The following is a 26,579-nucleotide window of genomic DNA, read 5'->3' on the forward strand; positions in this document are numbered from 1 at the left end:
CACCTGCCTGGGCTGCCTGTGTCACCTTTAATGTAATTGGCAGAATCTGGAGAATTTTTGGTGAGATAATAGCTCAGAGCATGCATCAGCTCCTGGGGTTCCATATTTCTTGCTTATTGTTGGACAGTGTTATCCAAGAGGACCTTTCAAGTACTGTTATCAGGCACAAAAAAGAATGTATTTTACCACAGTGTAGTACTCTAATGTGTATATATTCCACACTTTCTTCATCCATTCTTCCATTGAAGGACATCTAGGTTGTTTCCAGGTTCTGGCTATTACAAATAATACTGCTATGAACATAGTTGAACAAATGCTCTTGTCATATGATAGGGCATCTCTAGGGTATATTCCCAGGAGTGGTATTGCTGGGTCCAGGGGTAGGTTGATCCCTAATTTCCTGAGAAACCACCACACTGATTTCCAAAGTGGTTGCACAAGATTGCATTCCCACCAGCAATGGATGAGGGTACCCCTTCCTCCACAGCCTCTCCAGCAAAGGCTATCATTGGAGTTTTTGATTTTAGCCATTCTGACAGGTGTAAGATGATATATCAAAGTTGTTTTGATTTGCATTTCCCTGATCGCTAAGGAGGTTGAGCATGACCTTAAGTGTCTTTTGGCCATTTGAACTTCTTCTGTTGAGAATTCTCTGTTCAGTTCAGTGCCCCATTTTTTAATTGGGTTAATTAGCATTTTAAAGTCTAGTTTCCTGAGTTTTCTATATATTTTGGAGATCAGACCTTTGTCTGTTGCAGGGTTGGTGAAGATCTTCTCCCAGTCAGTAGGTTGCCTTTTTGTCTTAGGATGGAAATAGAAAACACTATACTGAGTGAGGTAACCCAGACCCAAAAAGATAAACATGGGATGTACTCACTCATAATTGGTTTCTAGCCATAAATAAGGGTCACAGAGTCTACAATTGGTGAACCTAAAGAAACTAAATAAGAAGGTGAACTCAAGAAAAAAACATATAGTTATCCTCTTGGCTATGGGAAGTAGACAAAATTGCCGGGGAGAAAATTGGGATCTTGGGAGTGGGGTGGGATAGGGGTTAGGGGAGATGGGGAGAGAAAAGGGAGAAGGGGAGGATGGAGGAACTTGGGGAAAAAGGATGATTGGGATAAAGGAAGGTTGGATAGGGGAGCACGGAAGCACAATTCTTAGTTAAGGGAGCCACCTTAGGGTTGGCAAGAGACTTGAACCTAGAGTGGCTCCCAGGAGCCCAAGGAGATGTCCCCAGTTAGTTCCTTGGGCAGCTGAGGATAGGGAACCTGAAATGACCCTATCCTATAGCAATACTGACGAATATCTTGCATATCACCATAGAACCTTCATCTGGTGATGGATGGAGATAGAGACAGAGACCCACACTGGAGCACTGGACTGAGCTCCCAAGGTCCCAATGAGGAGCAGAAGGAGGGAGAACATGAGCAAAGAAGTCGGGACCACGAGAGGTGCACCCACCCACTGAGGCAGTGGGGCTGATCTATTGGGAGCTCACCAAGGCCAGCTGGACTGTGACTGAAAAAGCATGGGATAAAACCGGACTCTCTGAACATGGCGAACAATGAGGGCTGATGAGAAGCCAAGGACAATGGCATGGGGTTTTGATCCTACTTAATGTGCTGGCTTTGTGGGAGCCTAGCCAGTTTGGATGTTCACCTTCCTAGATATGGACGGAGTGGGGAGGACCTAGGACTTACCACAGGGCAGGGAATTCTGACTGCTCTTTGGACTGGAGAGGGAGGAGGAGAGGAGTGGGGGGAGGGGGAGAAGGGTGGGAGGAGAGGGAAAAGGGTGGGAGGAGGGGGAGGGAAATGGGAGGCTGGGAGGAGGCGGAAACTTGTTTTTTTTCTTTTTCTCAATAAAAAAAAAATTAAAAAACCACAGCATGCTCAATGTGATATTTGGGACACTGCCTAAATTTTTAATACTTTCATGAACAACTGAAGACTTATAAACTCAAAGCTTCATATACAACCATGACCAATCAGTAGTTGTTCTTTGCAACTTCTATAAATCCAGGCTTAAAAATAACAAGGAGAAAAAAATAATTGTATATAGTCTTTAAAATTTTCATACATGTACATGATGTATTTTTATCTTATCCACCCCTACTTCCTCCCTCTAACTTACCCCCAGGACCTACCAACCGGCCTCCCTCCCAACTTCAAGTACTTTTAAAAATTCTTTAACTCTGTAAATAACCTACTGAGTCCAATGAGTGCTGACCTTGTGCAAATGGTCTTTTCTAAAAATGTCTTTTCTAAAAATCTAAATCAAGAGGCTCCATAAGCAATCACACAGCACAGAAAGGCTTCAGACTTAGTCCAGCCTCGTTACTAAATAAACACATCTCACAACTGCACTCTGCTTCTGCATGCTGTCACGGTGGGTGATCGTGATGTGAACAGAGCCCAGCAGATGCTGAGCACAGTGCAGATTCAGAGAGGAAACACGAGCTCCTCAGCATCGCACCCCTGACATCCACTCCATCAGCTGACAGTCTTAGGCAGTCTGAGACCTTTTTGACCACTCAGCCTCCAGTGCAGCCCTCTTCTCTCTTCTCCCCTCCCCTCTCTCTCCTTTTTCTCCTCTCCTCCCTTACAAACCATTTCCTTGCCCTGCTCCCCTCTCCACCAAGACAAATTCTGAGGCTGCTTTCTCTTCCACAGCCCCTCTCTCCCACAAATGCTTCTCTTTCAAAGCCAGATAATTTGTGGGTTTTTTTAGTCCCTGCTTCTATTAGTATTTCCCTTAGAGTATGTCCCTTCTGGTCCATAATTAACGTTTGGCACTATTTCTATCTATTTTATAAGAGCCTTATCTCAGTATCCTTTTCTTACCCTCCTTCTCCTCAGAAACACTATCCTCCTTAGATGCCATATTTATAAGACTTCATCACCAGCTTTCTTCAGACTCAGTGAGGAATGTGTACACTTTGAGAGTATTTTTCTCTGACAGGTAAGGGATTCCTAAATCCTGTTCCATGTGCTTTAGTAAGCTAAGAGTGCTGGTCAGACTTCATTCCTTTTCTATGGAACCTGCTCATTTACTTTAGAACTAGTATTAGTTCTTCTCACAGCTGTGCAACATACCTGACCAGAAGCAACTGTGGGAGTGGATTCTTATTTTGGTCCATCATGGTTTGTAAAGGCACAGCTTACAGAAGCAGGAAGCTAACTGGTCAGATGCACACACAGTCAGGACACAGAGAGTGAACAGGAAAACAGATATGTAAAGCCTCGCGTCCTCTCTTGACCTACTTCTTCCAATAAAACTCCACATCCTATAGGATCCACAACAGTATCGCCAACTGAAGACCAGCTGGAACACATGAGCCTATCAGGTGCGCTTTGAATTCAAATCACAGCAGATTTCTAACCTGTCTTTCCTTCGTTTTTACAATTCAGGGATTTTGCCAGGATATTTCTAAGTGGGATTGCTTTGTTTTTCATTAAGTCTACCCTGGGAATGGATGGATTTATTCACCCTAAAGACTTCCATTAGGGCTCCAAAACCACAGAGAAACCCTGTCTCGAAAAACCAAAAAAAAAAAAAAAAAAAAAAAAGACTTCCATTAGGAAACTTCCTTCTACTATATGCTAAACAATTAATTTTCTTCCATCTGTTCCTTCTTTTGTTTTTGTTTTTTTTTAGACTTCTGATTCACTGTGATTTGCATATTGCCATAGGTTCCAATCGTCCTTGTTTTCTGTTTGTGGTATTTCAGTTTTATTATCCACAGTTGGTCTCTGGTCCACTCCAGAAACCACTCTGTTTTTATAACAGATGAACTGATATCTTGATGTGTTCAAAAGTTATGCTTTTTGAGTTCCAGGAATTTTTTTTTCTTTACTAAGTTCTCCTTAGGAGTTCTCTCTGCTTCTGCGCAAGTTCACTTCAGGCTGTGGAAACTGGCTGTGTCTTTTTTTTTTTTTATTGAGAAAAGGAAAAAAAAGTTTCAGCCTCCTCCCAGCCTCCCATTTCCCTCCCCCTCCTCCCACCCTTCTCCCCTTCCCCCCACTCCTCTCCCCCTCCCTCTCCAGTCCAAAGAGCAGTCAGGGTTCCCTGCCCTGTGGAAAGTCCAAGGTCCTCCCCCCTCCGTCCATGTCTAGGAAGGTGAACATCCAAACTGGCTAGGCTCCCACAAAGCTGCGGTAAAAAACAATGACTTTTCGAATTTTGCATGCAAATGGATGGAAATAGAAAACACTAAGCCGGGCGGTGGTGGCACACGCCTTTAATCCCAGCACTCGGGAGGCAGAGGCAGGTGGATCTCTGTGAGTTCGAGATCAGCCTGGTCTACAAGAGCTAGTTCCAGGACAGGCTCCAAAACCACAGAGAAACCCTGTCTCGAAAAAAACAAAAAAAGAAAAAAAAAGAAAACACTATCCTGAGTGAGATAACCCAGACCCAAAAAGATGAACATGGGATGTACTCACTCATAATTGGTTTCTAGCCATAAATAAGGGTCACAGAGTCTACAATTGGTGAACCTAAAGAAACTAAATAAGAAGGTGAACTCAAGAAAAAAACATATAGTTATCCTCTTGGCTATGGGAAGTAGACAAAATTGCCGGGGAGAAAATTGGGATCTAGGGGGTGGGGTGGGAGGGGGGTAAGGGGAGATGGGGAGAGAAAACTGAGAAGGGGAAGATGGGGGGAACTTGGGGAAAAAGGATGATTGGGATAAAGGAAGGTTGGATAGGGGAGCACGGAAGCACAATTCTTAGTTAAGGGAGCCACCTTAGGGTTGGCAAGAGACTTGAACCTAGAGTGGATCCCAGGAGCCCAAGGAGATGTCCCCAGTTAGTTCCTTGGGCAGCTGAGGATAGGGAACCTGAAATGACCCTATCCTATAGCAATACTGACGAATATCTTGCATATCACCATAGAACCTTCATCTGGTGATGGATGGAGATAGAGACAGAGACCCACACTGGAGCACTGGACTGAGCTCCCAAGGTCCCAATGAGGAGCAGAAGGAGGGAGAACATGAGCAAGGAAGTCAGGACCACGAGGGGTGCACCCACCCACTGAGGCAGTGGGGCTGATCTATTGGGAGCTCACCAAGGCAAGCTGGACTATGACTGAAAAAGCATGGGATAAAACCGGACTCTCTGAACATGGCGAACAATGAGGGCTGATGAGAAGTCAAGGACAATGGCACGGGGTTTTGATCCTACTTCATGTTCTGGCTGTGTCTTCCCTGTACAGACTGCTTCATGACTTCTACATCAGAATTGATGTAATTAGGAGCTAATTAGAAGAAAATAGTGTGAATATAGATCTAAACTGTATTTTCACAACAAGCACACGGCCTCCTACCTGGTCTAGACTGATGAGATGAAAAAATGGAGGCTAAAGTTAGGAGGACCTTAGGCACAGACATTAAACTGTTATTTCATATGGACCTCCCATCCTTTGACTGGGCTGTTCTTCCAGTTGGTAGTTGATCCCTTAACCTACAAACATCAAGCTATTTGTGCAACTGCAAACAACAAAATGATAGTCAGGCATCTGTGGCTGATTCTATTGCATATGCTGAGCCTAGGGGAAAAAAACTACCTCTTCAAGCTGAAGGGCGTTGAGGATATATCTCTCCTTCTTTGGTTCTCTGGACTCAATAACGGATCTTGCCCAGTTAGGGAACTGTAACATCACAGCCCATCACTGCAGCTCTGTCAGGCTGGTGTGCCCAGAAAGCCCCACCATCACCTCCCCCACCAAGAAGAATAGATGGAACATTTGCAGTGTAGTCACTGCCCAAGAGAAACAAGGCTTCTCTCTGACTCCAGTCGCATCCCCACAGGCCCTTAAATGAAGAGGCAGTCTGCTTCTCTGGCACTACAGGAGAATTTATAGAATCATATAGACTCCCAAATTCTTAGAGTGTCATAAAAAGGAGTCTAGAAGAGATATGGTCAGGAGAATGCACTGGCACTGGTCACTGCCTCCCCAAATTCAGTGCTGCCTTCTCGTGACTACACATCACTCAGGGATTGTTAACTCATCCAGCCTGAAACCAACACTCTTCTATTACCATATTGTGATGGTTTGAGAGAAAATGGCCCCGAAAGGGAGTGTACTATTAGAAGCTGTGATCTTGTATAGCAAACATGGTCTTGTTGGAGAAAGTGTGTCACTGTTGGATGGGTTTTGAGGTCTCCTATGCTCAAGCTACTCTCAGCGTCTCAGTGCACTTCCTGTTGCCTGCATATCAAGATGTAGCCAGCATCATGTCTGCCAGGATGTCATCATCTCTTTGCCATGATGATAATGGACTGAACCTCTAAAAAAATGTAAGCCTCCCCAATTTAATGTTTTTCTTTATAAGAGTTGCCATTGTCATGGCATCTCTTCACCACAAAAGAAACCCTAACAAAGACACTCAGGATGATTGACTATCTTCTCAATTCTTCAGCTGATGCACCCAGACATCTGGGAATATTTCATTTACTCAGTTTTTCCCACATGGTTTGTGGATTGTGAAATATAAACAAAAATTGTAGGTTCCCACTCTGATTACTCTAAAGTTATTATTATTATTATTATTATTTTCACAGACTAAAGTGGTAGGGTTTTTCATTTAGTTAGTCCTAGTGAATAGTTTTTTCTCTTTATCAGTTTCTATGACTAGTAAAAGTAAAAAATAATACACCTACAAATAACGAATGAAAGGAGCTGGAAAGATGGATAAGTGGACCAGAGTTCAGTTCTAAGAACCCAGGATAAACTGCTCACAACCATCTGTAAGTCAGGCTCTGGGGGACTTGAGGCCCTCTTCCAGGTTCCATGGGCACCTGCAGCCACCTGCCATACACAAGTACATGTACATAAATAAACAATAAAATAATTTTTTCTTAAAGAATTAAAACTATTTTTTGTTAACAATTTTGATAAAAACCACCATAATCAAATGAAGTATGTAATACTCCATTTTATATACACTCAACATAAGTATGCAAGTGTTCAATATATGTATGTGTATATTGTACACCTATTCATGTAAATGCAACTAGGCAGGTTCTTGATTATTTCATTGATATTTGTCTTAACAGCCAATACTATGACATAAATAAATACTATCAAATTTTAAAAGATCCATCTATGATTGACATATTAGGGGACTCTACAATATACACCCTTGAAAAACATACATCTTGTATTATGTAAGATGTTCACAAGAAAGTGTGCCATAAACACTGAGATTCATGGGAACTCCATAATTTTCTTCTAACTATTAAGTTTTTAAAAAAGGTAAAAAGCTAGGCATAGTGGCACATACCTTTAATCCCAATACTTGGGAGGCAGAGGCATGCAGATCTCTGTGAGTTTAAGGATAGCCTGATCTAGATGCCAAGGGCTATGTAGACACACACACAGAGAGACTAAAGGTTTTAAAAATATTTATGATTCCCCAATCACTACTAGATGTCTAGACTCTGTAGGTACTAACCCCATCTCAGCACATGCCCAAGGCACATGAGCGTCCTCCATAAATAACTTCCTATGGATAGTTCTGCTCTGAGTCACTTTCTGCTTTTCACACTTGGGTTGAAGACAGATGACACAACCCAAAAGATTCATGTGTTTGGATCTGAAGTCAAGTCACATCAGCCAGTTAAAAGAAGACTTCAATCTTACCTTCAGGACCGTTTTCACCTAATCCATCCGCGGTCAGGATGTCCTTTCAACAGGAGACTGTTATTACCATTAATTCTGAGACCACTGTTTCCTATCATGTTCACTCAGACCATGCATGCCTCCACCTTTGGGGAACTGTGGTGAATTCTGAAGTAGAGGCCGGCGGTATAAACTAAAATCCATTTCTATTTACGAACACCCCTTCTCAGCTTTTCTCTCAGGCCACACCCACACCTAGCGATCTATCATAGGTAGGAGGCACAGGCAACTTCTGATGAGTAAGGAGAGATAAGGTGTGTTTCTAACAGTCTCAAAGGGTGCTTTGTCTTAACATCAAGGTCTTGGCAGTTCAGTGTAGTGGTTCATGTGGAAAAACACAAGTTTTCTGTAAAGGACAAGCCTCTACTAAATTCCATTCTAGACAATTCCTAAATGAACAGATATGTGTGTCGGCACTAAGGCATGATTTACAAAACCAGGCAGAGCCAGAACTAAAGCCGGGTGTTCAAACAAAACCTTGTGCATGAGTTTCAGAGCCACATGATTCACAAGAGCCAAGAAAGTGGAAATAATTCGGTTGTCTGTCAATCAATGAAATAAGAAATAAAACACGGAGTGATTTAGGGTTGTAGCTTCTTAGCAAGAGAGCACCTTCCAGCATCATGAAGACCTAGGTTCAGTTTCCAGTACCACCAAAAGAAAAGTTTTACTTGTATATTGGAGGAAAAGGATTTGCTTTTGGAAGTAGGGTGGTAATCCACCATTCCAAAAAAAAAAAAAAAAGAAAGTTTTGAAAATAAAATAAAATATAAGGTATATCCATACTTGGGCTCAAAATAAAGTTCAAAATGTGAAAATCAGAACTAAATCTCTAGTTCCACAATAAGGACAAAGAAGGACTTCTGCAGTTACAGTCTTGTTGTGCCAAAGAACTACACATGGAGCAACATCTTGAAATATTGAAGTGGGTGCCTGCATGTAGATTTGAAGTGGTTTCTTCTCAGCTGGGTGAACCTGCTTTCCTCTTGACCCCCTTTGGGCATTAACTGGGTCACAGACCACGATTGTTATCAATGTTCCACCTTCCAAAAGGAGGGTCCTACAAAGGCTCTGACATGAGCATATGTCTATCATTTCTTCATCTTTCAAATAAACCCTGTTGATTTGAAAATGGGTGGAAACGCTGTAAGCTTTTGGCTGAGACATGAGCCTTCCTATAACTGAACAATGAGAGCATTTAGGCAAGAAAATAAGAGTTAGGCACCTTGGGTTCAGATTCTAATATTGCTATTACTCCATTAAGTGATCTCATCTCTCTGAATGAGACAAGAGGATCTGAGTTTGAGACCAGCCTGGTTTACAGGGCAAGTTCCAGGACAGGCTCCAAAGCTGCACAGAGAAACCTTGTCTCAAAAAAAAAAAATGAATTGATGTGGGAAGTCTTTCTGTATATGTGTTCCTTTTATTGGTTAATGAATAAAGCTTTTTCGACCAGTGGCTTAGCAGAGTAAAGCCAGGCGAGAAATCCAAAAAGTGATATAGAGAGTAGGCAGAGTCAAGGAGACACCATGTAGCTGCTGAAGGAGAAAGATGCAGCCAAATTTTACCTGTAAGCCACAGCCTCATGGCGATACACAGATTAATAGAAATGAGTTAATTCAAGATATAAGAGGTAGCTAGAAATATCCCTGAATCATTGGCCAAAAGGTGTTGTAATTAATATAGTTTCTATGTGATTATTCGGGTCTGGGTGCCTGGAAAACAAAAGAACAACAAATGATTAGATAGATAGATAGATAGATAGATAGATAGATAGATAGATAGATAGATAGATGATAGATAGATAATTGATAGATAGATAATTGATAGATAGATAATTGATAGATAGATGATAGAGATAGATAGATAGATAGATAGATAGATAGATAGATAGATAGATAGATAGATAGACAGATAGATAGATGTTTGTGGAAATCCCAAGTATGGTAGCAACCCATAAGAAATATTTTTATGTTTCTTAAACTTTTTCTTATGGCTTCAAATAAGAATGAAGAGTCTCATATAATCAACATAGTTGTCAGCACTTTTGTACCATATGATAAAGAAGAGACAAGAAAGAGGGAAGAGGGAAGAAGGACAAGGGATGGAGGAAAGGAGAGGGCAGGGAAGGATTGAGGGGCAAGAGGAGAAGGAAGAAGAGGGGAGAAAAGGAGAGGAGAGAGGGAAATGAGAAAGAAGGCAATTATCTTACAGTAATTTGCTATTCGCTACTTAGTTTTACTGCATTTAGTTTTACTGCATTAAGTAGAAATATATATAAATGCAAAATATTAACATTCATTTGAAGTTTTAAGATATACATCTAAACTTCATTGCGAATCTCATTGTGGCTTCAATGAATACTTTAGAAATGTTTTCATTGAGGAGGTTTTTTTTTAATTGTTGCTTTTGTACAGGCAGTTTCCAGAAAAACTATTTTCAAACATAATTTTAAAAAAAAAATATGTTGTAAAACTTATTTCTGCTATTAAATTAGGCATCTAGTTTACAGTAAGTGGCTTATTAAGACACTTTTACAGACTTAACATTAAATATTATCATTTCAGTAAGCTAAAATCTGCATATCAGTGCTGGATGAATTGTCACATGTTATGTAAGTTGCAGATTTATAGCCCACTGTACCATGTAGTGGGTTTGTAATTAGCAGAAGAGTCAAAGGATTTGATGAAAACCGGAGCTATTTCTGTGAACAGATCAGTGACAGTTCCAAATGTTTTTCCTAAGGACAAAGTGTGCTTCTCTGTGATGGGACAAGAGCCACTCTAAAAGGAGAAGTCGATCTCACTTGGATGCGTTTGATTGGAAAACACTCTCCAGAGGTCAATTCCTTCTCCAGCTGGTAGAGTGCTAGCAGGCCGTGATATGTCATCACCGATTCTATTCAAGGATTAATGGCTCCAAAGAACAAGATGCCTCACTAAGTCTTCCTGTAAGATTATACCCAAGTGTGGCTCGTCCCACCATTCCAGTCCCCTTTGCACACTAAGGGGCAGAGGGTGGCTTTTCACGAGTCACAGAGCAACAGGGCACGTGGGTAATCCGTACATGTTCTAAACCCCTCTCTAGGTTCAGGCCAAGTCATAGCGTTCATGAGAAACTGCCAAAACAGAAGCTTGCCTGCTCAGGGGCAGGCAGGGGAGGGAGAGATGGGATTTCTTTAGAACCATCTCTCACCATGAGGGAAGGCTACAGTGTCCCTGGAGAAATAGTGCCTGATTCTACTAATTTGGCTCAAATGACCTTGAAAGACGGAGGGATTTCTGTTACTCCCTCTACTCCATATATAAAAGCTCCAACAATGAGGTTTCAGAATAGCGCCTGTGGCTTTCGCAAAGCGGGGCTGAGGAGGCCAGAACCAGAACGCTTGCCCTTCTTTGCAGCCTAACAGGATATCAGCTCACCTGCGATTCATCTTTAAGGTATGATGCGTTGAGCTTGTGTTGTCACATGGGACCAGCCCACTGCAGCCAGTTGAGATGTCTTCGGTGAGCTGAGGTTTTATTTTGGGTCCCCCCTCCCCACATCTCTGGTTTTCTTTTCCCTAAATGTCAGTGATTAGTGAATTTCAAGCTCAAGGGTGTGAAAAAGCCAATCAGTATCAATCTCACAAAGTGAGGCTCTGTGAAGATTAACCAAAATAAGAAATATACTTCATGTTGATGGTTGGATAAACAGTACTGAGAAACATTTGTTAGAGGTTCCAGACCACAGAAGCTCCTCGGGGAGCCAATAAATAGGAGGATTAAAAATTAATTTGAGGTTTTTACTTGACTGAGTAACCTAAGACTTGGAAAATTAAGCTGGAGAATTTTTGCTTGTTTCTGTTTTTACAATTGGCCATTCTGTGTTCCTTCATTGCAGAGATAGGAACTCATGTGTCCTCCAAAGTCAACTTGCAACAAATGTTACTTGTCTAAGTGGCTATTTCATGTAAAGCTGCAAGTGAGTTGTGCAACTCTTAAGGGGAAGTTAATCAGTAAATGAAATTTAAGAATCAACAGTTGAAACCTAGCTGGGGGACAGTCACTTACTCACATAAGAGCAGTCTTTTTTGCTATGGGTCGTTGGTACCATTTGCCCTTCCCATATATGCAAGACAGCCAGATAGTCTCATCTGGAAAGTGAAGAAACTGAAACCTACAATTTTCTATTCCCTAGATCTGGCAATTTCCTTAACTATTCAAGTCAGGGGGACCCCCAGAGAACACACACCTCAATTCATAATGAGGCGATGAAAGTATCTTTCCCAAAATTTAAAAGAAAATGTCTTTCTCTTAAATTATAGATCAATAAGCCCTATAAAATAAAAGGTATTTAAAAACTAACTATAGTCTGAGAGTGTAGCTTGGTTAGTAGACTGCTCATCGAAGATACATGAGACTCTAGGTTTGATCCCCGACGTTGATAAAAAGACAGATGGAAAGGAAGGAAGGGAGAACTACATGCTGCTAACAATATGGTAAGCATAGATCATTTTGCTTTTATTACTTAAAGCATTTCATTCGAAAGTAGGAGAAATTGGATTTACATCTGACCATTTAGAGACCTATTTGCTATTAGAATTTTGAATATTTCTTTCTACTTAAATGGGATTTTGTGTCTTTCCTATTAGCAAAAATGTGCTGTGAAGTTGGTTAAAGTCTGTGTTTACTAGTACAAATGATGGTGTTCCTTTTTATGGATGCAGCATAATTAAACTGTGATACATATTGATTACCTGTCTAGGAGTCTGGCCTGGTGCAGTTCTTTATCCGCATAAGATGTGTTGAGTGACAGCTATGTTGGGCTTGCTGGAGTGCGCATTCAGGCGCACTCTCTTGAATCTGCGCTGTCTTTTCACTGAGGGGCAAATGGGTGAACAGCCTGGTTTTTCTTCCCTAAGGAGAGGGGCGAGATGGAAGTAATCTATAAAAGAGACTCATCCACGTACGCAGAAAAATTAATGATCATATGAACTACAGGGGCAATGAGAGGTTACATAGTAAACATTTCGTGACTCCATCCTGTAATGATACTTCCAGGAGCTTATGCTTCAGGCTACACCTGGTGGTGTGAACAAAACATCGCTAGCCCAGATGTTTGTTTACTTGTTGCAGTAGACCCAACCAGGAATTAGTTAAATGTCTATCAATACATGAATGGTTAAATAAGTTATAGTATATCTGCAGTTTACTATGCCTCTGTGGGATCAACATGCAAATAAGTACTAAAGTGAGAAAATCAAGGCCCACACACACATTGGTCCTGCTTGGAGAGAATACACACATATATGCACCTATACGCTTTCATTAAAATTGAAACACCAATAAGGCATTGGTAACAGTGATTGACATTAGTCAGTGTTGCTGGCTGCAAGGAGATAGGAGAGAAAGACTTTTTCTCCTTTCTTTTTTCTTTTTCCCTTTTTTGGGGGACAGAGTTTCTCTGTAGCTTTGAAGCCTGTCCTGGAACTAGCTCTTGTAGACCAGGCTGGCCTTAAATTCACAAAGATCCACCTGCCTCTGCCTCGATTAAAGGCATGCACTACCACTGCCCAGCAGGGAAAGGCTTTTATAATTAGCTTTATAACCTTCAGTAATTATTGAAATATATTATCATATGCATGCAACTTTTTAGTGATCTTAAGGAGATCTTTATGAACTTCATAGCCCTTTCAGAAAATATTCTGAAGATTTTAACAAGAAAGATTGAATAAATCATAGTTTACAATAGCTTTTACATGCCTCTTCAGACACAAGGACCAACACAACAAAAAAGGGAAGAGAGGAGTACCCTAGAGAGTCTCCAGGCCAGGAAGGGACATCAGGTGCTTCTGGGAGTCCATGGGTTTTTTTTCCTTGTATCATTTCCTCCTATGCAGCCCCAGTGATTATGCTAAGGGCCTTGTCGCTGGGCCAGCTCACATTGGTTCCTCTGCCTTCTGACATTGTCCTCAATCTGTTGCATTTGGCCACTCCTGCTTCCCGTGTGTCCCTTGGGGTTCTGATGAATCCCTCTGTTATTGATTAAAATGATCAATCCAATCTATTCAGAAAGCAGGCCCTGTGATTTGGTGTGGGACAGTGGGGGTGCCAGGATTAATCTCACTAAACAACACCATAAGGCACTGAGATGCCTTCCTTACAGATACCCCATTCCAGTGTCTATGTCTTTCTGTGTGTTGTGTCCTTGTGTACAATGGCCAGTAGAGGACATCAGGTGTCTGGCTCTATACTCATAGTTTTATTCGCTTGAGACAGGATCTCTCACTGAGCCTTAAACTATACATGTCAGGCTGGGCTGGCTTGCAAGTGAATCACCCCACCCTATCCCTCCATTGCTGGAGTTACAGGCACAAGCAGCGATTCCCATCTTCAGCGTGGGTACGGAGAATTCAAACAGAGGTCCCTGTGTTTGTGCTGCAAGAGTTCTCACCGACTGAGTCATCTCCCTAGGCCCCAATTTTGCTGGATTTTTTTTCACCTGCATTCTGGGCAGTGAATGTACATTCCAACGTTTACAGGGCAAGTACTTTACCAACTGAGTGATCTCCTCAGCACCCCCAGATTTTTTTTACAAGAAATGTTAAGATCAGAGTGGCTGGAGTCCATTGTCTCAGAGGAGATGTGTAGCCTCTTATCATTATCCCTATGGGAAAAACAATGGCATTGACTAGTGACAGTTAAGGCCATTGGGCTGGAAGTTTGAGGAAGGGAACTAAGAGACGGTGTTTAAAGAGCAAGCAAGATTTATTAAAACAGAAGAACAGTTTCCTGAAGTAGAAAGGAAAATGCCACTGAGATTCCAGGAGCTTTGCCATCTTCCCAACCCCCAGAGAAAGCAGGAGGATCAAGCAATGCCTTTCCACTGCCATCTGAGTGCAGATGAAGTATATGATTGATGATTTTCACTGGCTCTACCCGGGTAGTTCCAGAGACAGTAAGTCACAGCTGACAGGAAAACAGAATGGACCCATTTGAGACCTGTTTCCTGCCTTAGACCTATGTTTTCCTAAAATCGCTACCAATTCTTTTTCATTTTTGATACAAGACCTCAAGAACTCTGTGCTGGCTTCAGACATGCTCGGTAGTGATGGATGACCTTAAACATCAGGTCCCCAGCCTCTCCTTCACACATGACATTGGTGGTGATTCATGTGGTACTAGGAATTGACCACAGGGGTTCACGTATACAAGGCAAGCTATATTAGACAAGCACTCTACCAAAGTAGCTACATTCCCAGTTCACAATTTCATTTCTTGTGGACCCAAGCTGCCAATGCCAGCCACTACTGTGCTGCTCACAATCAGCACAGTAAAGGAAGTAGAGAGTATAAAACGTATTTTAAGAGAGAGAGGGAAACCAGAAAGAAGACCTGGTCTAAATCAAAGTGCACTTTATGGTATAGAAGTTGTCAAAGCTTCAGTTTTCCAGCAGCACAAGCAGCTGTGAATAACCTGTAAGAGAGTGATGACAGCAATCGTTTTTAGGAGACCAGTCACTTCTTCAGCATGCTCGGCATCATGCAGTGAATGCGATTATTCCGCCTGATCACAGAGAGGGCACAAATCTAGCATCCTAAGTGGCACCAGAAGCTTTGCTAAAGGCATCTGTCCAGGCTCTAACACTGGGCCTTGGACAAAGGGGAAGCCTCTTGTCCCTGTCATCTCAGATTTTCTAATCCTAATAGCCCAGCAACAGAAATAAATAAACCTTAAGAATGAGCTGAGTCAGTATGCAGCAAAGCATCTGATATGGTGCATAAACCAACGTTGATGAGTATATGTTAGGGTGGTTCAAGGTGGTTAACATTTCTTATGCTTGCCATGGGTGATCAATAGATTGTGAGAATCCTGCAAACATCAATGTCATCTCTGAAGAATGATACAGCAGTCCATGCATGAAGTACCATGAGCTGGATCACAACAATTAGTCTCTGTCTCGTGGGTAATGAAACTGGGACTCAGTACGAAAAGCTCATGGTAGTGACCAGCCTAATGTCCTCATTCTTGGTTCCTTCATATACCTGACTGACAAAACACAACCACAGAGTTGGTGAGTCCTGGGATGGAAGCTGTAGGGAGGACCGTGCCCACTTGCCCACTTATGAGACATGGTGAAGACTGCTTAAATGACAACCAGTGGGCTCTGTTTCGTGAAGTCAGATAGCATTTGTTCAGGTGTGGTATAAGAAAGCTGTTCCAGGACAGCCAGGACTGTTACACACAGAAGCCCTGTCTCAAAAAACCAAAAAAAAGAAGAAGAAGAAGGAGGAGGAGGAGGAGGAGGAAGAGGAAGGGAGGGAAGGAGGGAGAGGAGAGAGAGAGGGAGAGAGAGAGAGAGAGAGAGAGAGAGAGAGAGAGAGAGAGAGAGAAGTTTTTCTTTCTCTTCTAACTGGCAGCGAGGGAAAGAAAGCCACAGGGAAGAAGGCGGTCCCTGCCCTCGCTGTCGCGAAGAAACAGGAGGCTAAAAAGGTAGCGAATCCTTTGTTTGAGAAAAGGCCTAAGAACTTTGGCATTGGGCAGAACATCCAGCCCAAAAGAGATCTCACACACTTCATCAAATGGCTGGCTACATTAGGCTGCAGAGGCAAAGGGCAGCCATCTTCTATAAGCAGCTCAAAGTTCCTCCTGCCATTAACCAGTTCCCCCAGGCCCTGGACCTGCAAACAGCTACCCAGTTGCTTAAACTTGTCCAAAAGTACAGGCCAGAGGCTAAGCAGGAGAAGAAGCAAAGGCTGCTGGCCCATGCTGAGAAGAAAGCTGCCGGCAAAGGGGATGTCCCAACTAAGAGACCACCCACCTATCCTTCCAGCAGGACTCAGTCATTACAGTCACCACCTTGGTGGAGAACAAGAAGGCTCAGCTAGTGGTGATTGCCCACGACGTAGACCGCATTAAGCTGGTGGTCTTTCTGCCTGCCCTGTATCAGAAGATGGGGGTCCCTACTGCATCAAGGGAAAGGCCAGGCTGAAGCGGCTGGTCCATAGGAAGATGTGCACCCCTGTTGCCTTCACACAAGTTAATCGGAAGACAAGGGTGCTCTGGCTAGGCTGATCAAAGCTATTAGGACTGATTACAACGAGAGATAGGGTGAGATCCGCCAGCACTGGGGATGCAACGTCCTGGGTCCTAAATCTGTGGCTCAAATTGCCAAGCTGGAGAAGGCAAGGCAAAAGAACTTGCCACTAAACTGGGTTAAATGTTCTGCTCAGTTTTCTATACATAAATATAATTATAAACCTTCAGAGAGAGAGGGAGGGAAGGAGGGAAGGAGGGAGGGAGAAAGGGAGGGAGGGAGGGAGGGAGGGAGGGAGGGAGGGAGGGAGGGAGGGAGGGAGGGAGACTTGGGGGGCTAAGAATATTTGCTACTTTTCTTTCAATATGACCAAGTATCTGACAAAAATGCAACTAAAAGAAGAAAGGGTTTATCCAGGTTTAGAGTTCAAGGGGTTTCAAGCCCTAGTGTCGAAAAGATAAAGTAGGAAGAATGTTAGGCACTTGGCCACATCACTTCGGTAAGCAGGAAGCATATAGCAGACAGGAAGTGGTCCACGGTCCCCAGTGACCCATTTCCTCCAGCAATGCTCTACTTCCTAAAGATTCCATAGCCTATCAAAACAGTACCAACCACTGAGGATCAAGTGTTCAAACACGATCAAACCACAACACTAAAGGAAAAAGTTCAAGGTTAGCACTATGGATAGATAATACACCCCAGACCCTGAGGAGAAAAGGGCAGGCCTTGGACTATACTCAGAAAAACCCATCTTTTCTATGATGTGAAGAAAACCCGTCTTTTAAGCCGGGCGATGGTGGCGCACGCCTTTAATCCCAGCACTCGGGAGGCAGAGGCAGGGAGATCTCTGTGAGTTCGAGACCAGCCTGGTCTACAGAGCTAGTTCCAGGACAGGCTCCAAAGCCACAGAGAAACCCTGTCTCGAAAAACCAAAAAAAAAAAAAAGAAAAAAAAAAGAAAACCCATCTTTTATGGCCAAGATGACAAGATGAGGTTGCACTTGGTTTTGAACACATTGTCTTGAAGCAGTTAGTGCAGGTACTACTCAGGACCACAGGTCAATGCCACCATTGCCTTCCTTGTCACTTAGTTCATGACCCATTCCTAAGGGGAAATTCCTCCATGGAAACAGAACCCCTAAGTTCTTTTTGTTTTTTTCTGAGACAGGGTTTCTCTGTGTATTCTGTAGTTGTCCTGGAACCTATTTTGTAGACCAGGCTGGCCTTGAACTCACAGAGATCTGCCTCTGACTCCCTAAGTGCTAGAATTAAAGACGTGTGCCACCACCGCCTGGCTACCCCTAAGTTCTTTCTGAACCCAAACAGGCCATCATACTCCAGATCCCTAATAGTCTCTCATCCAACTTGCCTTGGACAGGCTCAGCCTCAGTTTACCCCTTGGGTATGTGGACATCTATGCTTTTAGCTGATTAGTTTTCCCCAGTTCCTGGATCTACAAATGCCTTGCCTGCTAGACTAGATGTTCTCCATAGCCAACTCACCTTTCAGTCAAACAAACAAAAAAATAAATAAATGTCAGACTTCATGAGGTGACAGCTTGTTGGAGGAGTGCGCCGATTGTTGGTTCCCCGGCCACCCAGCTAGATTAGACCCGAAATAACCACACAGAAACCAGCACTGCTTGGCCCATTAGCTCTAGCTTCTTATTGGCTAACTCTTACGTCATAATTTAACCCATCTCCATTAATCTGTGCATCACCACGGGGTCGTGGCCTACCAGCAAAGTTTCAGTGCCTCTTTCTCCAGCGGTGGCAGCTCCATGGCTTCTCTCTGACTCCACCTTCCTTTCTCCCAGCATTCAGCTTGGATTTTTCCCACCTACCTATATTCTGCCCTGCACAGGCCCAAAGCAGTCCTTTATTAACCAATGGTATTCACAGCATGCAGAGGGGAATCCCACGTCACAAGCTGGCTGGCTACCTGCTGGGCTCTCCTCTCTTCTCCATAATGCTGTTTAGCTTAAAATGTCAATTCTCATTTTAAATAAAAGAAAGACATTTCTATGAGTATGTATTTGGCCATCCTTTCTATGAGTACCAAATATGTGATTTGAATTTGAAAGCTTTAGAAGCAGGGTTTGGAGCTACAACACCGTTAGTGGAATGCTTGCCTGACATGCATGAAGCCCTGGGTTGCAACCCCAGCATCACATAAACCCAGTGTGATGTGCACACCTATAATCTTTGGAAGGTGGAGCAAGAGGATAAGCTTAGCAAATCTGAGGCCAACCTAAGCTAGAAGAGACTCTGTCTCCAAAAAAAAAAAAAGTGTTTGTATTAAATTAATCTATAAGCCATATACCTGATGGCTTCTTACTTTGCACACACATTCCCCCCAGCTCAGCATAACAGTGTTGGGTCTGTCTGTCTGTCTGTCGTGTGTTTGTGGACACACATTTATGGGATGCAGGTGGAAGTCAGAGGACAACTTTTAAGAATCGGTTCTGGCCAGGCTGTGGTGGCGCACACCTTTAATCCCAGCACTCGGGAGGCAGAGGCAGGCGGATCTCTGTGAGTTCAAGGCCAGCCTGGTCTACAAGAGCTAGTTTCAGGACAGGACAGGAACCAAAAGCTATGAAGAAACCCTGTCTCAAAAATAAAAAAAAAAAACCAACAAGAATCGGTTCTGTCCTATCTTGTTGGGGCCCGATGTCTCTTGTCACTTCTTCTTCTGAACTTTGCACTGTAGCTATGTGGTTCCTCAGGCTTGCTGGTGGCTCTGCTTTCTCCTCTTCCCTTCCTGCCTTAGGAGTACGAGACTACAGATGTGAGCCATGGCATCTGGCTTTGTACAGGGGTCCCAGCGATCAAACCTGGGTCGTTAGACTTCTGCACCTAACACCTAGCGCTTGTCCTCACTGACCCATCTCTTCAGTTCAAGCAATGAACTGCTTCTCACATGTGCACCCCAAGCAAGTGAAAGGCCGTGGATTCTCCTGTAGGTACAACTAAACCCGCAGGGAACTCAAGTGCATGGAGATGCAGGCATTCCGTCTCCTGGTCCTATGAATAAAAATGTAAAATCTAACCTATTTTTGTTAACAGTTCCTCTTCCAATAAACAATAACTAGAAATATGTTAGAGAGCTCCACACTGAATCCATTTTCCAGGAAAAGACTAAGTGGGAGATGTGTGTGCCCCTGAAGACAGGAGACTGTGCAGTCATCAGGCCTTAAGACAGCCCAGGTCCACAGACGCTCAGAGCACTGTCCCTGCTCGGAGAGATCTCAAAAAGTCTTACCCAGAAAGGGTAAAAATGGTCCTCCCTCCCACCTTCTTTCATTGTCTAGGTCCTGGGATAGTTTAAAGGGCAATTTTCATTTCTCAGAAAGTTCTTTTTATAAAAAACAGTCATTTGAAAAGAATCATTAAATTAATTTGAGAACAAATGAATATCTGTTAAATTCCTCAAGTCACCAAAAATAACAAGACCGAATTCTTCTCTTAAGGAAACTAGGCCCCACTAAGTCACAAACATCCAAGCACTGAGGTACCTGTCAGTCAGGGGAGAGCTCTGAGATCCTTGGCAGAGAGAGAATGTGAAGTCACTTTGCCTTCTTTAAGGGACCGAAGTGTGGAGGAAACTCGAAAGCTGTGTGGACAAAATCAACTAATGCCTCTGAGCATCTGCTTCCTCATGCGCAAAATGAGAAATTAATTAGCTCAAGTTAGCCATCCATAATGTACGAAGAGAGTCCTCTGTGAAGATGAGCAGACCTAGGTTTAAACTCGGCTCTGTTTTAGTCACTAGGGAGGCTAATTCTATTGCTCAGCCTCCTCATCTGAACAATGAGTGTAAAACCACCCATCTCACAGAGCAGCACCGACGGAAAACAGTACAGTGGGTAAAACACTTCTCATCAGGCAATGTGCTTGTTGTGCAAGTGTGAGAAGCTGAGTTTGAAACACCAACACCCATGTAAAAGCCAGGTTAGCTCTGTCCCCACATTGGGAGGATGCAAAGACAGACAGGTTCCAGGAACATATTGGCCAAAGACTTGAGTCAAATAAGTGATCTTTCTAGTGAAAACTCCTGCCTCAAGATATCTCTGGTCTCCACATGAGTACACATAGGCAAGTGCACCCACATACACACACGCACACCACACACACACAATCACAACTGATTCAAAGAAATTTGTTTTTAAAAAAATCAATAAATTTGTAGTAGAAGAAAAATTGACATCCACAGGTGTCTCATTTGGGTAAAATTTATTTTAATTTCTGTGTTTTAGAATCATTTACATTACTATATTTTTCTATACTTTACAGTATAGCAAAATGGCTAAAAGACAACAAAAAAAGCCAACTGCTTAAGAATCAGATTACCTTCATGAGCTACAGATTTCTCTTTGTTCAACTATTTTCAGAGGGGCTGGAGAGATGGCTCAGAGGTTAAGAGCATTGCCTGCTCTTCCAAAGGTCCTGAGTTCAATTCCCAGCAACCACATGGTGGATCACAACCATCTGTAATGAGGTCTGGTGCCCTCTTCTGGCCTGCAGACATACACACAGACAGAATATTGTATACATAATAAATAAATAAATATAAAAAATAAATAAACTATTTTCAGAATACTTTTTGCATCATCATGATTATCTTCATCTGCAGATCCAAAAACTGAGTCATTCCATGAGCGTGTGATGATGGGAAAAGTGTCAATTTAAGCTCCTCAGGTGCATCCCCAGATCAGGGTGTCACTACTTGCTGGGCTATGCTCTATCTTTCATGTTGCAGGGATGAACAGCCAGTACATGCGCAGGGAAGTCTTCTGCTGTGAGACCTGCGATGAGCTCAAAAGCTTCTGGGAAAAGGAAATTAGCAAGCAGACTTGCTACCGAGAACTTGAAGAAGATCGTCAGGAGAGAAGCGCTCTGAGAAAGTATGTGGGTTGCTTTTCTGTCCTGGATTCCTTGGGAATAAACCAAATGTATAGAGGGGCCCAGTTCTTTTTCATCACTCACTAGGATAAGAAGGTGGGTGGTGGATTCTATATTACAGAGGAAGGAAGCAAGAACAAGATCTGGAGGAAAAGAAGTACATTAAACTCACAAGTCCCAGAGAAGTGTCACCACAAATTGCTCAGTACATCAAAGAAGGAGCAGGTTTTAATCAGAACATAGCAGCCAGGAAGGAAGTGTAAGCCGCACCTTTTGGTGGATCTCCATGGCAAAGCAGGAAAGAGAGGACAGTTAAGGGTTGACTAGTTTGAGCAATCCCAGTGGGCTTCTGACTGGCTAGACACCAGTACTGACTCTGGGATGCTTTCCAAAGGGGAACACAGTGACTGGTGTGGAAGCTGAATATGGAAAAAGTTGAAGCTACAGACTTTGGTGGAGATGGTTTGGAGATTGGCTGAACCTTTTACTGGGATGAGAATGTAACTCAGTTCTTTACCTAGAATGTACAAAGCCCTGGGTCAGATCCCAGCACCAAAGAAGGTGTGATGCAAACATCTGTAATCCCAGCCCTGGACAGGTTAACGCAGAAGGTTCAGAAGGTCAAAGTCAACCACTTAGGCTACATGAGACCCTATCTTATAACAGAGGGTGAGGAATTAGTCCTGGGAAGAGCAGTCTTTCTCCAGTCAGGACATTTTTAAAAGAAGTCAGAACATAAAATACAGAAAGTCAGAAACCAAGGTTAATAGAACTACTCATTCAATATTGCCAGTCTTCACAGGGTTTCTTGGGTCTATCTACAGCCTGATTCTCACTCAACTGTCAGCACCGCTAATAGTTTCAGCCCAGAGAGCTGCTTGCAGCGGAGGGCTTTCTTGCTGTTTGGAACAAGTTCAGTAGTATTTCTTGCCTCAAAACATTGGCTGTCAGCAGGATTCCCATTCCACACTGTGGTAAAGGTGCCTGGAGGGCAAAGTGGTCCCTACTGAGGACCAGTAGCTTACAGACATCAACAATACTTTCTTCAACACAGACAGAATCAAGTTTCAGGTTGTCCAGATGACTCAGCATGTGAAGGCACTTGCCACATAAGCCTGAAGGCCTGTGTTTGAATCCCATAACCAACATAAAGGTGAAGGAGGGGCCTGACTCCACAAAGTTTTCCTCTGACCTTCATATACCTGTCATGACATGACACACACACCCACATATACACAACATGCATACACACAGGCACACATACACAATAATAATAATTTGAATTAAAAAGATTCTGTTTCCTATAATTGTTTACTCAAGAGATGGGTGTGTTGATACAAGCCATAATCCTGGAAGTTAGGATGTAGAGGTAGAAGGATTAGAAACTCAAGATCATTCTCAGCTACCTTAAGAGTTCAAAGTCAAAGTTGGGCGGTGGTGGTGTGGCGCACTCCTTTAATCCCAGCACTCTCTGTGAGCGCGTCTCTGTGAGTTCGAGGCCAGCCTGGTCTACAAGAGCTAGTTCCAGACAGGAACCAAAAGCTAAGGAGAAAGCTTGTCTTGAAAAATCCAAAAAAAAAAAAAAGAGTTCAAGGTCAGCCTGAGCTATAATTAGGTAGCTCAACACCTCTCTATATGCTACAGTACAATTGGCAAGTCGGGCAAGGGCCTGGAGATTGAAACACACACACACACAGAGAGAGAAAGAGAGAGAGAGAGAGAGAGAGAGAGAGAGAGAGAGAGAGAGAGAGAGAGAGAGGGCTGCCAAGATTGCCCCAAGAATGCCTTGAATGCACTCTTTAATGTGTTCCGGGGCAGCTTATATAGAGTCTCCTTAACTAATAGCCATGCCCTAACTCTCAGCTGCAAGCCCACCAGAAACCACTCCTCGGACATCAGGAACTCATGAGGGTCTTGTGCTCAGAGCAGCAAGCACAGGAAAACAAGTTGTTTACTCTGGCAGGCAGGAGGTCACAGGAAATTCAGGGTCTGGGGTCCACAGTCCCCAACATTACATAGAGCCTGTCTCAAAAATAAATAAATAAGAATAAGAATAAAGTAAAATCCCTCTTCAGCTATTCACAATTATAATCCCAGTACACAAGGGCTACATATATTCACCAGCTCTTTCACGATCAACTTGTTGATGACTCAAAAAAAAAATTTAAAAAAAATTTTTTTTACTGGGATTTTGACTGGAATTTCATTAAGTCCAATAGTAATTTGAGAAGGCTAAATTAAATTTGATGGAAGACTACCTGTTTGTAGTCTTCACTTGTTTTTCTGTTGGGACCAATTGGAGTCCTGGCCTTCAGCTGTTCTTCCCTTCTGATTGGAGTTACTAAAAGCTGTGCCTTGAGGATCAGAGGATGGGGTTCTCACCTGTTGGCCCACTTGACTGCTGGATATTTAAGCCTCCATGGTGCTATGAAATAGAGAGCTTTGTTCCAGTGATTAGACGTCCGTGTGTCTGTCTGTCTGTGTATGTTTGTGTATTTCAACCTCCAGCCCCTTGCCAGAATCTTGCGAACTGTATTGTAGCTCTCTATGTGCAGTGAGCTGCATTTTTCTATTTTCTTTCTGTTCTTTACTCATTCACAACAGTCATGGGCTTCTTTGGACAATATTTATGAATCAGTGGACCAGCAGGCATGGAAACAAATGCACTAACCAACTGCATTGTGGTGTCTCCTCCTCAGGCTTCGAGAAGAATGGAAGCAGAGGCTGGAGAAGAGGCTGAGAATGCTGGACAACCCTGATGAGGAGGGAAAGCAGGCTAACCCCGAGAACTGAGTGTTTCTAGCAAACCATCAAGGGCATCCTTTCCTAGGAGGAGAAAGACTTCTACCGAGTTAGACTGACTTACTAAGCAGAACTTCCCCTATTTGCTCTCCCATTTGAGAAAGGACACACATGTAAACCCCACCCTGTGCTAATAGGAACTGTTATTCAGCTCAACACGCTCCACACACAGGACAGGGTGGCTGCAGGGGTGGGATGCTTGGATTGTTTAATGCGAAAAACTCTTTGAATTAGCACCCCTCCCCAGGTTTCAGAGACCCACGTCGTATAAGCTGGTTCTGCACTCTGCCCTCGTTTTGAAATTTAAATGCTTCCTCTGAGCTTGCTTGAGGCAATGACCTTGCTGGGATCTGGCTTCCCCACCTCTCCAGAAATTGATCACAAAATCTTTGTCTCCTTTCTCCCTTTCTTGTGTATACAGATTTGCCACAGCCTATCTATATGAAAGTGAAAATCTTTTATGTTGCAAAATGAACTGTGAGCAAAGTAGCTTTGGCAGTTTTTCAATTTAAAATGATCATTTGGCTGCAGCTGGGAAAATGGATTTGAGAGATGACAGGAGATGGTTTGGAGATGAGTTTCTGTAACTTCTGTGGTTACCACGATAAAGGCCATGAGCAAAGAGAATGTGTGGTCTCGCAGATGGGTTAGAAGCCATGAGACATGAAACATCTAAAATTATAGGTGTTCATTTATCTTAACCAACACTTATATAACATGGGCTAAATAAAGAGAATATGAATTCTAAAAGCTGTTGAACTGGTTTTATTAACAACCAAAGTTACTAACCAGTGAAGTTATATGGTGTGTACAGTGCCTAGCTTCCTGGGCGTTGGTTTCCTGGTGTAACAACACTTTACCACTGTGCCTTTCCAGGTGGCTGGATAGATTATCAGGTGTATGGTGTAGGAGTTCCTTCTGTTTGTGTGCTGCTTACATTGGTTAATGAAGAAAGAAACTGCCTTGGCCTAGTTGATAGGGCAGAACTTAGGTAGGAGGAGAAAACAGAACTGAATGCTGGGAGTAAGAAGGGCAGAATCAGAGAGAAGCCATGGATTCTCTGCCAGAGATGGACGCCAGTTAGCCACTGCCACGTGGTGATACACAGATTAATGGAGATGGGATAAACTAATATGTGAGAGTTAGCCAATAAGAAGTTAGAGCTAATGGCCAAGCAGTGCTTTAAGTAATACAGTTTCTGTGTGGTTATTTCAGGTGTAAGCTAGCAGGGCTGCCAGGACAAACAAGCAGCCCACCCTTCCTGTCGTTGGCGCAAGGGCCCTCTCATTACAACAGGTGTAATGTTTCCTAGCACAGGACTTGGTACAGAGGGGACCCTGGATGTGTCTGAGCTCTCATCTCCTCCATTCTTCTGCCTTCTGTCTGTCACTAATCTGGGCCCATAGAAAATTCCTGGCTCACCCTAGAGCAGGGATCCCAAGCATGCCTGTGCCTACAGTCTCAGTTGCCTAAAAAAAAAAAAAACTGTTTTAAATTTTAAATTCATAGATTTCTTGGGCCCTACTCTCAGAGACTGATTTTGCTGATCTGACATGGGATTCAGGAACTGTGTTTATATCAAAATACATGGGAAACCTTGATGCTCAGCTAGTCTTGGAGCCAGTTCCCTAGAAGGCATAAAAGAGAAGGAGGGAAAGTACTGAAACATTCTGTGGTCAGACTAAAAAGAATATGAGTGATGCTCTCTGCAGGTGCAGCCCAGGGAGGGCCTGGTCAACTCCCAGAGTGCATGAGGTCAACCTTGGAAGATCAGCTGGCAAAGGCAAGAAATAGCCTCTGCCTGTCAAAGCAGGGCTGGAGGAAGGGAAAGGAAGCATAGGCTGGGTTAAGTAGGGGAAGGTCCTTAAAATGCTACTGTAGGCATTTGGTCTTCATCACTCAAGCCATGGAGACTCATCAAAGGTTTCTAAGCAGGCTGGTAACCTGCTAAGAGTTTGTCTTAGTAACTTAGTGAGGCAATGCTGGCAGCAGAGTGGAGAATACACTCTACAAACATGAGGGATTGCCCTTGCTAAAACTGTGATTATCCAAACACAAAATACATCGCTTCTGTGATCCTGAACTCTGCCCAAAGCAATTGGAAGTGCAAAAAAGAGTGGGATCTCAGTAACAAGATGCAAGGATCGCGGTGACCTTACACTACAAC

General features: G+C 43.1%; 1 protein-coding gene across 1 annotated transcript; it reads left to right on the forward strand.

Moving 5' to 3' along the window:
- The first annotated feature begins 11,054 nt into the window (after positions 1-11,054).
- Fam240b (family with sequence similarity 240 member B) lies at positions 11,055-25,129 on the forward strand. Its single transcript, XM_075970901.1, has 3 exons — positions 11,055-11,132; positions 21,468-21,612; positions 24,310-25,129. The coding sequence occupies exons 2-3, from the start codon at positions 21,470-21,472 to the stop codon at positions 24,401-24,403; spliced, it is 237 nt and encodes a 78-aa protein (XP_075827016.1). The 5' UTR covers positions 11,055-11,132; positions 21,468-21,469; the 3' UTR covers positions 24,404-25,129.
- Positions 25,130-26,579: the final 1,450 nt, after the last annotated feature.

This window comes from Microtus pennsylvanicus, chromosome 4 (genome assembly GCF_037038515.1).
Source record: "Microtus pennsylvanicus isolate mMicPen1 chromosome 4, mMicPen1.hap1, whole genome shotgun sequence".
In the NCBI taxonomy this organism is placed as follows: Eukaryota; Metazoa; Chordata; class Mammalia; order Rodentia; family Cricetidae; genus Microtus; species Microtus pennsylvanicus.